Source organism: Hemicordylus capensis, chromosome 15 (assembly GCF_027244095.1).
Source record: "Hemicordylus capensis ecotype Gifberg chromosome 15, rHemCap1.1.pri, whole genome shotgun sequence".
NCBI classification, from domain to species: Eukaryota; Metazoa; Chordata; class Lepidosauria; order Squamata; family Cordylidae; genus Hemicordylus; species Hemicordylus capensis.
Window position 1 is genome coordinate 19,463,585 of NC_069671.1, and position 14,642 is coordinate 19,478,226.

Here is a 14,642-nt window from a genome sequence, read left to right on the forward strand (position 1 = left end):
ATGTAACCAGGGTGGGCCCTGCTTCGCTAAGGGGACAAAAGTCCTGCTTGCTGCCAGTTTCACTCCCTGGCAGCATCTCCAGGGATTCCTGCCTGAAATCTTGAAGAGCTGCTGCCAGTCAGTGTGGACAATATTGAGCGAGCTGGACCAAGGGTCTGACTCAGCGGAAGGCAGCTTCCTCTGTTCCTGCGTCAGGTTTGTCCTGGCGCTTTGCCGTGGGGCCCAGGCGCAGAAGAAGCAGCTTGGCCCTCTCCCCAGCATCTTTGGGTCGCCAGGCCTTGGCAGAGAAGGGGACTCAGAGCAGCGAACACTATGCAGGAGTCACTTTAAGTAAGCAGAATGTTGAATTAATGAAGCCTGTAATTCCAGACAAGAGTCTGAATGCAAATGGGTTGTTTGCCTTCACCCCGGCTCTCAGGAATGGCCACGGCTTCATTACATTTTAATGGACTGCGAATTTCGCTCGCTATTTCTTGCCCGCTCTTTGTGCACGGTTCCCGGCCGCTCCTCCCGGGGGCTCCGTGTCGCGAAAAGCAAACTCCGAATCTCTGCTGAAAGCGTTGGGCAGGGCAGCGCCGGCTTCTGGTGGGCGTGTGGCTTGCCACGCAAAGCACGTCCACATTTGAATTAGAACATTTGCTCTGAGGAGGCCTAAGAGGAAGAGGTCGCCCTCCCTCCCAGGAGCCTGTGTGAGTCCCTGTTCTGGGGTGAGCCTCCTCCGAGGCCCTGCTCTGCTGCCCTCACCATCGGGCATGAGCCAAGGGGCAAGTGATGGCATCCCCACATGCATGCATAATACAGAGAAACGCCCATTCCCCAGACTAATTGGGGGGAGGTCTGTCCAGAATGCCAACTGTCCAGGGAATCAAGGTTCCTCTGTGCAGTATGCAGCAGAACAGTGAGCTTCATTATCTTTCACTTGGTGGGGGGTGGCACTTTGGCAAAACCAAACAAAACCCCTCCCAGTGCGAGAGCCACTCCCCACTGTGCTGCTGGCCTCTGTGCTGGAAGGGCCTCTTGAGAGAGGAAGAGCTGCCCTCTCTTCAGAGCTCGGAGGCTGGGGGGGGCACTAGGAAGGGGGACACTCCCCAGCACCCTGTGCACGCCTTCCAAGGTGGGGCAGGGGCTGCAGAGGGCTCCGCGGCCCTTCAAGGAGACCCCCACCTCTGGCTGGACTGCAGAGTGGGCATGGTCACCTCCACATGGCGTCGGGGGGACTCTGCATTCAGCTTTGGACGGAGCTCCTTTGAGGCTTGATGGGGGCCCCCACTGGCCCACCCCCCGGGCCATACAATGAGGAATGCTGCAGCAGACCAGAAGAGCCTCCTGCCTGGCTCCAGGTCAGACCGGCAGCTGGAGGGAGGCCTGCGCTGGGTGGCTTCCCCCCTTCGAGGGACCCCAATTGTACACTGTCCGGAAAATCCAAAATCTGGGAAACCGGGATCTGGAAAAATCAAGGTGTCTGTGTAGGCAGCTTCTTCCACAGCCTACCTTTTGCTCCAGATCTTTCTTGGCCTTCTGTTCCACCTCCAGCCTCTCCTCCAGCTGCGTGATCCGCTTCCGGAGAAACCCGATCTCCGTCTGAGCACAGTCGAGGTGCATCTGCCACTCCTCGCCTGCAAGACCGGAGGAGACAGATTGGCACAAGGAGGCGCAGAACTCACCCCTCCGCCGAGACGTTGCACTCCTCTCAAAGAAGCCACTTCTTTGGCTTCCCTTGAGAATTCTCAGGTGTTTCTCTGGGGAGAAACCCAGACGTCTGGAAAGGCAACAGACCCAGTCTCAGCAAGGCAGCGTGAAGCTTCAGCACCATGGATAGTTCCAAGGCAGAAGCCGCTTCAACAAGGGTCAGAGACAGTGTTCTCTTTCATTTTTTTTCATCTGTGTGCAGAATGAGTTTTGTTCTAGGTGGCAGGATCAGGACAGTGTGTGCGCAGGTGCATTCAGAACGGGGCCTTCCTGATTCAACCTGAGCAGGGTCTAAAATTAACTGAGCGGACATCAAAAAATGTGTGAGTGCACGCACATGCGCACACCTTAGAGGGAACACTGGTCAGAGATATGCGGTGGTTTTCAACACTTCTGCAATCAGGCAACCGCTTCTGGGCTTTCCAGATTGCACGCTATACCAGTGTTACTATGTGCCCGCTAAGTGTGCTTCCATACTGCCTGTGTTTTGCCCTCGCAGGCCCTGTGCTCTCAGCAAGGTGTCGTTACATGAACTCAAGGGTAGTTCCCCAGTCCTACAGAGCTGGAACCTCCTGTGGTTCTCCACCCAGCAGAGTAGTCTGGAGTGCCGGCCATCAAGGGCGGAGGCAGGATACTCCTCCTAACAGAAGATCGGACGCATGGGAATAAAAGCAAAGGCCGCCCAATATTCACTTATGGAACCCACGGCGGGAATAGCGAAAGCAGCATTTTCTTTCCATGGAAAAGGCCAAGGGCTTTGCATCCCTGCTGGAGGAGGGGAAGCAGGATCGTGTCCCTGCAATACTGCATCACTGCCGGGGCAGGACTTGCCCTCTCCAAACAGATTCTGCACCCCCAGGCCCCAGCTCCAAATTAGGGCCCTGCTGGGACCTCTTCCCACTCTTCCCCACGACATGAGGGGCATGCTGAGGGAAAGCTCAGCACCTCGCCTGCAACCTTTACAATAACCTTAGCTGTTATCCACGCGGGTACACACACACACACACACACACACACACACACACACACACACACAGTCACAAGGCTGCCTAAGAAATCTCCCTCTCCTAAGTCCTCTTGACAGATCTGGAGCAGAAATCCTCCAGGGTGGCCGAGGGACTGGCTGAGGCATGACACAAACTGACACCCTCCCAGGCCGTGCTGGCGCTTCTCCCTGGCCGGAATGACGGGGGGAGGCAGGCGTCACTCCCCAAACCCGAGAGAGAGAGAGAGGGGACAATCTAGAGGGGCAGCGGGCAGCCGCAGCATCAGGAGAAGAGGAAAGGAGGAGGAGGGGAGGGGAGGCCACTTTGCCACAGAGCAAGACACCCTTTCCAGACACAAAGAGGGTGGAGGCCACAAGCGGGGAGGGTGTGTCTGAGTGTGTGCAGAGAGCAGAGCCAGACCCGGAACAAGGAAACCGAGCAAGGAGGGAGCTCCCGGCTCCGGACTCCAAGGCTGGTCTCCCGAGTCTAGCTGCTGCACAGATGTCCCAGCCTTGGAATTTCCATTTTGATTTGATTTGATTTGACATAATCCTGTGCAACTGAATGCCTTTGTGGCATTTCCCCTGGATGCCATTCTCATGTGCTTGGACAGAAACCACACACACAAAGCCTGGGCGTGATCATACATGCAACTGCATCAAGGTTCTTTGTTTGTGGTGCTTGACTGACACGCAGGACGGCAGCTGCACATCGGGAAAACACCCCACCGAAAAACAAAAACCTCTCTGAAATCTTCTGTGCAATGGTGTCAAAGCTGGTTTATTGCAGCATTTGGTTTGTGTCCACGGAGCCAGCATGGGAGTAGTGGTTAGAGTGTTGGACCAGGACTGGGAAGACCGGAGTCCAAATTCCTGTTCAACCATGAAACCCACTGGGTGACTCTGGGCTAGTCGCTTCTCTCTCAGCCCAGCCTACCTCACAGGGTTGTTGTCAGGAGAAACATAACCATGTTCATTGCTCTGGGCTCCTTGGAGGAACAGCACTGCAGGATATAAGTGTCTGTCTGTCTGTCTGTGTCTCTCTCTCTCTGTGTTTAAGTGCACTTTGGTCGCACAAGATGCAGATTGAAGACGCAGCAAGCTCTCTCCCTGTTACAACCCTTGAATGAATTCTAGAAAGGCGAGAGAGTGGGGAGGGGTTGCCCCCTAGGAAGGGAGTTTTCTCCATACCTTTCCCAGAACTGTTTGCTCCAATTTCCCTCAACTGAAGCTGCTGCTGTGTTTCCTCCAGCTGCTTTTCTGCCGCCTCCAGCTTCTTCTGCAACTGGCCATGCTTGCTCTGAAACAGAGAAACGGCTCAGCATCTGCTGCTCGCTTTTCTAAGCAAGGGTGTTGGCCACGGGACCCAGGTGGCGCTTCCACGGCACACAGCAAGCCTGTGGGCCCATGGCCTGGCTTTCATTGACTTGGTCAGCTGCTGGAAATGGAAACAGGGAAGGATCTTAGTGCTGACAGAACATCCTGGTCTAAATATACTCCTTAGGAGTTGGGCTTTCCCCCAATAGTTTCACTGTAAATTCCTACACTGTGCTAGATGTGATGGAACTTGACACAGAGCATGCAGTAAAGTTTCTTTTTTAAAAAATCATGCCACTCCGAAAATATTACACTAAAAAATATTACACTAAAAATGGGATGAGTAGAAGGAGAGATGTTATGGCCAACCCCAAGCACAAGAAACTAAACAAGTGGGCATTAAAATAGTTTAAGGTACCAATTCCCAACCACCTTAAGTGGCGCAGCGGGCAAATGCTTGTCTAACAAGCAGAAGGTTGCCGGTTCAAATCTCAGCTGGTATGTTCCCCAGACTATGGGAAACACCTATATCAGGCAGCAGCGAACTAGGAAGATGCTGAAAGGCATCATCAGCTCATACTGCGAGGGAGGAGGCAATGGGAAACCCCTCCTGTATTCTGCCAAAGACAACCACAGGGCTCTCTGAGCACCAGGAGTCCAAATCGACTTGACGGCACCCTTTACCTTTACCTTACCAATTCCCAACACGCCTCAAATTTCATCGGAGGGTGTCTTTAAAAAGCAATACGATCACAACTGCTACATGCGATAGTTGATAGCAATCCTTGAAATTTAATGCCACTGCTGTTTTAAATAATGAATTTGTAGTGGGCTCTGTATTGGCTACATTGTAAGCCGCCCCGAGGGCACCAAGGCAGTCGAGTGCAGAGGAAGAAATTGCAAAATAAATTGAACAGACCAGATTCCAAAGAGGGTGTTAATGGCTACACACAACCCAACGGCAACGGCAGTGATGTGGGTCGCGGGGTGGGGAGAGATTGTAGCTCAAAATTAGTCTGTCATTTGTGAATCGCTCAGACGTGGATTGGGGGCGGTTAGGGTGCGTAGGAGGAGATTTTCCCTGGTGCTGAGGAATTGGGGGGAGGGGAAGCCCAGCACACAGGCAAGGCCCCAATCCCCCCACGTGCCCCACTCAGGACAGACCTGCAGCTCCTGGACCTCCCTGGACCCTCGCAGCCTCTCCGCCCGCTCTCCGTCCAGGACCTGACAGGCCACGTCCCCCTTCAAGCGTTCGTCAGACAGCTCCGTGGTAAGATCGAGGATCTGGAGGGAAAAACGCCACAGAGCACAAGGCCTTGACCTTCACCTCAAGGGAGGGTCCCTCTCCCCTCCATAGCTAAGAAGACTTTGCAAAAAGGATTTGCAAAATGCACGATATATTCTCATAGATTTCTGCATAATAAGTACAGGTCACAGAATTCGGTTTATTGGTTTTCCGGTAATGAAAACAATCACAAGCAATCATTTTGATAGCCATTAATATACCTCAGTCTTAACTGGAAGATGCAGAGAAGCTTTTATGAGTGGCTACAAAGGTGATTGGGGGGGGGAAGGGGGGAAGCTCGAGAAGGGGAAAAGGAGTCTCATCCACTTATTTGCTTTTTTCCTGTTATTGCTTACCAAGTATCTATAGCATTTATTTCACATGAGAGACCTAAGTGACTCTTTTCTTTTCCGGATATGAAATGAATGGTTGCCATCGTAAGAAAATAATATTAATTCTGATTGCACAACGAGGCTTGAAGCAAAAGGACTTCTTTTCCGCTGCCACCACATTCCAGACGCTCCAAAACCAAGTCCTGAGAAATAACTGGATCTCCCCACCCCACAATCTACAGCTCGGGTTAAGAGACTAAATAATTCATTTGTTGTGTTGCAAGTTGTTCTTGTAATGGCTTTTCCAGCAGAAAACAGAATTCATCTGTCGCCATTGCAGAACTGGGGTTCCCTGGGGGGAAACTGCTCCCCCTAGGTTTATACGCAGCCCTTCGTAAAGCCTGTTATTTCGGTACAGCCAACACTTGTGCACTTTCCAGACTGTCCGCTACAACCATGGGAAAATGCTCCGGCTCATCAGGATCGAATTGAAAACTATCCCCAGAATCTACAACAGGGAAATTTCCCTACAGCGGGAAAATACAGCTATTTTTCTGCAGCCGACTTGCAATGTTGTAGCACTAAATCACAGCAGGGGAAATCCGAAAGGTGGCATCCGAAATGTGAACGGCACCCTGCTGACAGCATAGGGACTGCGGTGTCACAACACAGGAAGTGCAGAAGCACACTTTGCAGATGCGTTGTGACGCCAGAAGAGGGTCTCATCGGCAAAGGGCCCTGTTGGCTCCCTGCAGGAACCTCGGCTGGTTCTAGAGCTGGAGGTCCCGGGGCAAAGCCGAGCCAGCTTCTCTGTTCTGTTGCCAAGAGGCAAATGCCTGGCCTCTGCATGACATCTGAGCCACAGAGGGAGCTTTTGTGAAGGCGCTGTCTGCTGGAGTGTCTGTGCGCTCACACAAATCCTCTCTGGTTTACTGGAAACTTGAAACAGTCTGATAATCTCTGGGGTGCCGAGGGCATAATGACAGCGTTCATTAATTAATTGCTCGAAAGAGGCTTTGAAGTGGCTTGGCAAAGGAGGGCAGTTTAGCTCTCTGCAAGGTTGAATGGGTGATGGGTCTGCAGGCGCCTTGGGAGATGGTCAGGCAGAAGTGGAGAATCCCCTGCAGTGGGCCAGGAATGGGAAGAGGAAGATTCAGAAGGCTGCAAGGAGACTCCTGTCGGATGAGGCCCAGGTGGGCCTGTTGGATCAAGTCCAGCATCCTGCTTCTTCCCTTCAGTGGCCAAACTTCGCCTCCAGGGAGCCCACCAGCAGGGCCAGAAGGAAACAGCCTTCCTCGATTTGTCCCCAGAGCCTAAAATCATGCACGGTGTGGAGAAAGTGGATACAGAGAAATTCTTCTCCCTTTCCCATCACACTAGAACCAGGGGTCACCCCATTAAATGGATTGCCAGGAAATTTAGGACCAGCAAACAGAAGTATTTTTTCACACAACGCATAATCCACTTGTGGAATTCTCTGCCACGAGATGTGGTGACAGCCAACAACCTGGATGGTTTTAAGAGGGGTTCGGATAACTTCAGGGAGGAGAGGTCTCTAAACGGCTACTAGTCGGAGGCCACCTCCAGCCTCCGAGGCAGGATGCCTCTGAGTACCAGTTGCAGGGGAGCAACAGCAGGAGAGAGGGCCGGCCCCTTTCAGCTCCTGCCTGTAGGCTTCCAGCAGCATCTGTGCGAAACAGGATGCTGGACTAGATGGGCCTCCTTGGGTCTGATCCAGCAGGGCTGTTCTTAGGTTCTGGTAGTCACAAGTAGACTGCCTTTGAAGATGGAGGCTCCACAACTCCGTCATGACTATAGCCATCGCTAGGCCTCTCCTCCTCCATGGACTTGGCCTCCCCTTTCAAATAATCTGAGCAGTTTGGTCCATTACCACATCTTATGGCAGCAAGTTCCATGCAATCCTGGAATGTTAGGAGTTGATCCTGGAGGTCCCCCCGCTATTCAGTGCAGGAATTGCACTGCTAGACGACGACTGGCCCCTGAGAGTCAGCCGACACACTCCAGGACCCTGAGCTCAGCCTACCAGGTCCGCAGAGGGAACCGAAAGAGAGAGTCATTTCTCCCTCTCCCACAAGTCTAGCACCAGGGGTCACGGCCTGGAAATCTAGGACCGGCAAAAGGAAATACTTCTCCACACCGTACACCTGCAACAGAATCCTCCATAGCATTGCCAATAAAACCAGCCTGCAGTAGCAAGATATGCAAGGAGTTTGTCTAGTTCCAGTCACCTCACTGGGGCTTCCAAAGGGCAGGTGCCCGTGGAGGAGGAAAGCTGAAAGACCTGCCTCCCTCCACAGGGGATTCCCAAGCGCCTTTTCTCCCTCTCAAAGTCCCACGCCCCACATCCCTTAGGAGCTCTCCCGGGCTTCGGAGGGGGCAACCAGCCTCCCCACCCCACCAGGGCCACCCCATTGGGGAAATGGTACCAGAGGGTGCATCTCCTCCCTCCAACAAGAGACCCGCCACCCTCACCTTGGCTTCCAGCATCTCCGCACTCTGCCGAAGCTCCTGCCGCGAAAACTCCGAGTTTTCCAGCTTTTTTCTGAGCATAGCAAGTTCCTCCTAAAAACGGGGAGAGAAAGAAAGTCCCCTTTCAGCTTCCTGAGTCCTGTGCTGATTTACTCCCAATCCCTCCCCCACCCCGATTCATCCTAGGGGATGCTTCTCCTTCCTCTCTCTGTTGTCCATGGCTAGACTGTAAGCTCCCTGCCCTCAGGGACGTGTCTGGGTTGTTTTTTTTTAAAGTTCAGCTTATGACAGAATGCTTCCCACCGCCCCCAACTCTCACTCTGCCATGGCCATGCTCCCACAAAATCCCTCTCAGAGAGGACCGGGCGACCAAGGGCCAGGTCTGGGAGGCAGGATTTGCCCAATGAGTTCCCCAAGGGGGCACTTGTCTCTCTTCCCTGAAGGACCATATGGCAAAAAACCCAAGTATGGAGTACACCGCTCTGGGCTCCTTGGAGGAAGAGCGGGATATTATTATTATTATTAATTACAAGGACTCGATGTCTGGATAAAACAAACCAGTCAATAACACCTGTCTGACTGTGTAAATAAATAAATAAATAATAATAAGAAGCAGCAGCGTCAGGTGTTCCTGCATCTGGGAGAAAGCAAAGGCCCTCTGTTTATTGCATTTGCAGTTTCACCCGTAATGTGTCTGTAAGCGAAAATCAATGCTCTCTTTTCTTCTAATTGTGGTCATATTGCATTGCTGTGTGTTTTCCTGCTTCGGGGCTGTATTTCCAACATTTTTTAAAAGCCACGCTGGCCGAGACTAAACTGTACGAAGTACGGAACCTGCCTCTCTATGATTCTACTAATTCAGTGCCACGAATGGATGAAGGGCTGAATAGAAAAGACGGCATCATCCGGGCAACAGTCTCCATCTGGCCAACGTCTGCAGGAGGGTCAAAGTTAAGCAGGCCTGCCCTAAGTGCTCACCCGTGTAGTCTCCCATCCGGATGCAAACCAGGGCAGACCCTGCTTAGCAAAAGGGGGCCGTCCGTGCTGGCTCCCTGCTTTGCCCGCCACTCTCCCCATACACACACCTCCTTGGCTCGGAGCTGGCCTTCCTCAAGGTTGGCGCTCAGCAGCGGCCGGATGCGGCACAGGAGGGCCCACCAGGGCCAGCCCTTCAAGGCTTGGAAGACGGCCAAGTTCTTCTGGATGCACCTGGAGGCCAGACGCTGGATCTGCAAGGAGGGCAAGAGGCACTCGGTCCTGGACGACAGGCTGGACAGTTCCCAGCTGGGGTTTGCATTTGACCCAGAGACCAAAAAGAGCTGCCATTGCTGGCCTGGAAGCCATGCAATGCACGCAAAGGCGACAACCAAAGCCAAGGCCATCAACACCCCTTAGGAAGAGCCAGGCCATCGAATCGAGCGCCCTGCTTCCAATGGAGGACAGCCAGGTGCTTCCAGGGAGCTCACGCGCAGGGAATCGAGGCCCAGAGCATCTGGTATTCAGAGGCGAGCCAGGGAGGTCCTCCTCCGCTGCTGCTGCTGCTGCTCCCCCTCAGCCAGTGCGCTCTGCACATTCTCAGGGGCTACCTTCAGTTTCTTGTACTTCTGCCGGGAGAGGAAGCCTTTGCAGGCAGCTTGGAGGAACGTCAGGTTCTGAGACACCAGCTTCTCTCTCTGCTTCTCCAGCCTGGAGAGGACCCCGGCCTTCAGGAACACCTGTGCACAGACGGAGAAAGAAGGCATTCCACTCTGGAGAAGATGGTGGCCTCCCTCTTCACGGCAAAGGCCAACTCCCAACAGAGCAGCGTTTGGAGGCCAAGGCCACCTCGGCCCCACCCGGCTCCCTCCACAGTACCTGCGTGTGGCCCACGGCTAAGCTCTTCTTCTCCAAATTGAGGGCCCGGAACAGCTCCTCGAGGGCCTGTGTGGAGGAAACACACAGAGGGGTTCAGCTGCTCTCCCCAGAAGCCTCTGAGGTCTTCGCGGTCTTCCAAGAGTGCTCTGGGCCAGCCACAAGCAGGAGCCGCCCTTCTGCCGAGTCAGGCTCAGGTTTGATCTCCCCAGACAGCAAGGTCCATTCTGACTGGCAGCAGCACCGCCCCAGAGCCTCAGGGTCTTCTCATCGCTACCCGAGACCCTTCGTCCTGGAGATGTCAGGGAGTGAACCCAGGACCTTCTGCTTGCAAAGCAGGCACCCTCGTCCTGCTTCACATATTAGGAAGCTGCCATATACTGAGTCAGACCCTCGGTCCATCTAGCTCAGTACTGTCTACACAGACTGGCAGCAGCTTCTCCAAGGTTGCAGGCAGGAGTCTCCCTCAGACCTATCTTGGAGATGCTGCCAGGGAGGGAACTTATACAGTTTATTAAAGTTTAAGATAGATAGATAGATAGATAGATAGATAGATAGATAGATAGATAGATAGAGATAATTTTTTTAATGTTTTGTTCTAAGCCACCCAGAGAACAATTTGTTATGGGGCAGTTAAATAAAGTCAATTAATTAATTGAAGATATAATTATTGGTGTTGTTGTTACTACCACCTTCTGCCTGCAAGCATGCAAGTGCTCTTCCCAGAGCAGCCCCATCCTCTAAGGGGATGGGATATCTCACAGTGCTCACACATGTAGTCTCCCATCCAAATGCCAACCAGGGTGGGCCCTGCTTAGCAAAGGGACCCATTCACCCGGGCTCCCACAAGACCAGCCCTCGCTCTCGTCTCTTAGGAAGCACCAGACCCACCAAACGCAGTTCTAGTCATGCCTAAATGGCATCCCACTCAAAAATGCCGTTTCCTTGCCAAAGGTCCAGGAACGTGACAGTCGGTGCCTGAGAGTTTATCTTATTAATTTCCCCTCCAATGTTTGAGGAGCACTGATGGACCAAGGACAAAGCTGAGAGCAAGAAAGAACGCCGTTTCTTCCCTTCCTGCTCCCGCCCGCCAAACGCCCAGGCCCCGGCCGCACCGAGGAGCAAAATTGACCTTTCTTGACTGTCAAGCTTTCCTCATTAAGCCCGGAAGTCTTAAATGCACAGCCTATATGGGGCACGCCGTCCGCCTGCTTAATGCAGCTCCCGGCTGCGGTGTGGGTGGGCCCCTGAATATTCATCGGGTTTGCGGGATGAAGCCTGATTAGTTCACACAGGGCCTTCTTTTCAGTGGGGAAGAAGCCCACAAGGGAGGCTCACAAAACCCACCCGCCAGTAATCGCGAGGAGGGGAGCTCTGCCTGAGAGAGAGGCTTCGCCCCGATGCCACAGGGGGTGGGGGGGGAGAATGATGTGGGGTCTGCATTGTCGAGGACCTAGGCGCAGCGGGGAAGTGACTTGCTAGGGAGCCAGAGCTTGCCGGTTCGAATCGCCGCTGGTCTGTTTCCCAGACTATGGGAAAGGGGAAACATAGTCTGGGAAACATAGTCTGGGAAACATAGTCTGGGAAACACCTATAACAGGAAGCAGCGATCTAGGAAGAAGCTGAAAGGCATCATCATCTCAGACTGTGCGGGAGGCAGCCATGGTCAACCCCTCCTGCGTTCCACCAAAGACAACCACAGGGCTCTGTGGGCCCCAGGAGCAGACACTGACTTGGCGGGCACAACTTTTTACCTTTAGGCACAGGAACAAGAAGCTCCTGTCTACCGAGTCAGACCTTTGGTCCATCTGGCTCAGTCCTGTCTACACTGACGGGCAGCAGCTCTCCCAGGTTTCAGGCAAGGGTCTCTCCCAGCCCTCGCCGGAGATGCTGCCAGGGATGGCCCCTGGGACCTTCTGCATGCAACGCAGATGCTCTAGCCCTGCACTATGGCCCCAACCCCGTAGGATTAGCAAAGGGAGCTAAAAGGAACGCAGGAAGCTGCTTTACACTCCTCTCGCATCTGCCCAGCTCGCCCACCTTGTTTTCATCCGTCATCTCGTAGGCCGAGGTATATTTCCTCATCACCGGCTGTGCCAGGATCTGGAAACGGCGCCGGAACTGGGTCAACACCATGCGGTCCGCATACCCTGCAGAGTGCAAAACAGGGAGATGCAGCAGCCGGATAGGGACCTGGGAAGCTGCCATCTACGGAGTCAGACCCTTGGTCTATCTCACTCAGTATTGCCTGCACAGACTGGCAGCGGCTTCTCCCAGGTTGCAGGCAGGAGTCTCTCTCTCTCAGCCCTCTCTTGGAGATGCCGCCAGGGAGTTGGGACTGGGAACCTTCTGCTCTTCCCCGAGCGGCTCCATCATCCCCTGAGGGACGGGAATCTCTCACAACAATGCTCACATGTTGTCTGCCACCCAGATGCAGAGCAAGGCCAACCCTGCTTAAGCAAAGGGGCCAGCCCGTGTTTACTCCTGCAGAACGCCTGGACACCCCGCCCCTCCCCACCGGCTCCCTGCAATCGCAGCCCTGCCTCACCTATCCTGTAGAGCCGCAATGCATCCAAGATCTGCCCCCCAGACAGCTGGGCTCGCAGGGCTGGGATATCCCATACTGGTGGTGCCATCCCTCCTGGCGTCAGGCAGGACTGCAGAGCCTTCTCCTCTGCCCCTTCTTCCACTTCCGTTCTCGGGACGAGGCAATGGACAAAGTGAATCTGGGACTTCTTCACCAGGTTGGAAAGAGCATCCTAGGGCAGCAGAGGACCACACAAAACCTCTCCTTTGGCTTGGGGCTTGCAGACATGGGGGGGGGGGCGCACACACACACAATGGATAACCAAACACCTTCTCACACATGCCCCTGAAGAAGGCTGTCCGTATGCAAATAAGCACTGGGAATTCTTGCTTTCCCTGACTCCTGGAAATGGGACATTTCTCCCCCCTGCCCCGCCAGAGAAAACGGGATAGTGGGATCACCCCCTTGGATCTTCCGTCCTGTATGAATGGGGATAGGAATAAGGATACCAAGCTGCACAACTTTGACCCTCCCGCTGTTTTTTGGCCTACAACTTCCATCATTCCCAGCCACAGTGACCTATAGGGAGTATGGGAATCATCGCCCAACATGTGGGGAGACCCAAGTTCAAATCCCCAGTCAGCCAGGAAACTCACTGGGTGGCTCTGGGCCAGTCGCTTCTCTCTCTCTCTCTCTCTCTCCCTCTCTAGCCTACCTCACAGGGTTGTTGTGAGGATAAACAGAACCATGTACACCACTCTGGGCTCCTTGGAAGAAGAGTGGGGTGGAAATGTAAAAATAAGCAAACACACACAGACACACCAGCAGGAGGACCAAACGTTGTGCAGCGCTGGCTTAGATGAACTGATGTTAAAACTTTTAATGCCCTGAGATAATGGAGGATTTTCCAAAGATATAGATTAAAAGATGCTCAGGACAATTGCTTTTGCTTCTATGCAAATGTAATCAGTTGATCAATGGAATAAAACCCACATGGTGATTAACTGACAAAAGATTCTTTTAATCAGCCCCGGCTCGGCTCACGCTGTCCCTGCTCCCCGCAAAGGAAACAGCAGCGCGGAAATCTGGCAGCATTTGGATCACACTGACTTGGCTTAGGAGTAAAGAAACGGAGCATAATTGGGACCAACAGCCAGCTGCAGGTCCCCAGAGAGCAACGGTGACTAGCCCTCTCCACGGCCAACGCTGCATCCCAGTTAGAAAAGCTCAGAGAATCTCATCTCCAGGCTGCGCCAGGACATGTACCAAGGCGGGCACCCGGGGGGGGCACAGAGCCCCTACAGTTCCCAGGGGAAAGGGGTCCGGACCAGAGGACCAGCAGTCCCTGCAACAGGGAATCCCAGATGCTGTTGACTACAGCTCCCAACACCCTCAGCCAAAGGCCACTGCAGCTAGCTAGGGATGCTGGGAGTTGTCATCAGCAACATCTGGGGTTCCCTGTCGCAACCACCGATGCCACCCCGGCATGCCGCCAGCTGTGGCAGAGAGGAGGACACACCCCAACTTGGCACGCCACACCTGGGGGTATGAACTGAGCTGGAGAAGCCAGAGGCTCTTCGCCCGTTCTCCAAGGGATGCTGAAATGGGGTGTCTGCGCCACCCACATCTGGCCTCGGAGGGCATATCACCCCACTGAGACAGTGAAAGGGCCCAGGCTAGAATTGCTCTTGCCCCAACTGCTGCTGCAGAGGCAGAGCCGCAAGTCTGATCTGCTCGGGGAACAGCAGGCAAGGACACGACTCCACTTCCAGGGATTTCCACTCCAATCAAAAGGGAGCTGTTTGCTGCGCTGTCAATCAGCGTCACCGTTTCCCAAAAACATCCATTAGAGGCCAAAGAAGAAAGAGACATCTTACATTTTTAGCACGGCGTGCATTTCCCTGGCAGAGTCACCGTGCCTCTCTCATCTCCACAAACAAACAGAGAGCCGGGAAATATTCTCAGAGGGGAACTTCGGAACAGACGGCGGTGGCAAAGAAGATGTGCGGGACACCCCGCACCACGGGAAATGGAAGCACTTTGGGGCAGAGGCCTTTGCCTAGGGCTGCTCCAGCACCTGAGCCCTTTTGTGCTGCTGAGGCAGTGCTTTCCCACGATTCCACAGGGCACTTGATGCAGTACAATGGCCTCCCCCCGCCAAGCCAA

At 53.8% G+C, this 14,642-nt stretch overlaps 1 protein-coding gene across 2 annotated transcripts in view; it reads right to left on the reverse strand.

The window, feature by feature from the left end:
- Nucleotides 1–14,642, reverse strand: part of MYO18B (myosin XVIIIB) — a 108,581-nt gene that overhangs the window by 49,237 nt on the left and 44,702 nt on the right. For both annotated transcript variants that reach the window (XM_053280153.1, XM_053280154.1), the window contains 9 exons: nucleotides 12,498–12,708; nucleotides 11,990–12,099; nucleotides 9,953–10,018; nucleotides 9,685–9,813; nucleotides 9,184–9,327; nucleotides 8,102–8,191; nucleotides 5,156–5,275; nucleotides 3,866–3,974; nucleotides 1,492–1,616 (listed from right to left, as the gene is read on the reverse strand). In XM_053280153.1, coding sequence (XP_053136128.1) covers nucleotides 1,492–1,616; nucleotides 3,866–3,974; nucleotides 5,156–5,275; nucleotides 8,102–8,191; nucleotides 9,184–9,327; nucleotides 9,685–9,813; nucleotides 9,953–10,018; nucleotides 11,990–12,099; nucleotides 12,498–12,708 — 1,104 coding nt within the window. The remainder of the gene's footprint in view (nucleotides 1–1,491; nucleotides 1,617–3,865; nucleotides 3,975–5,155; nucleotides 5,276–8,101; nucleotides 8,192–9,183; nucleotides 9,328–9,684; nucleotides 9,814–9,952; nucleotides 10,019–11,989; nucleotides 12,100–12,497; nucleotides 12,709–14,642) is intronic.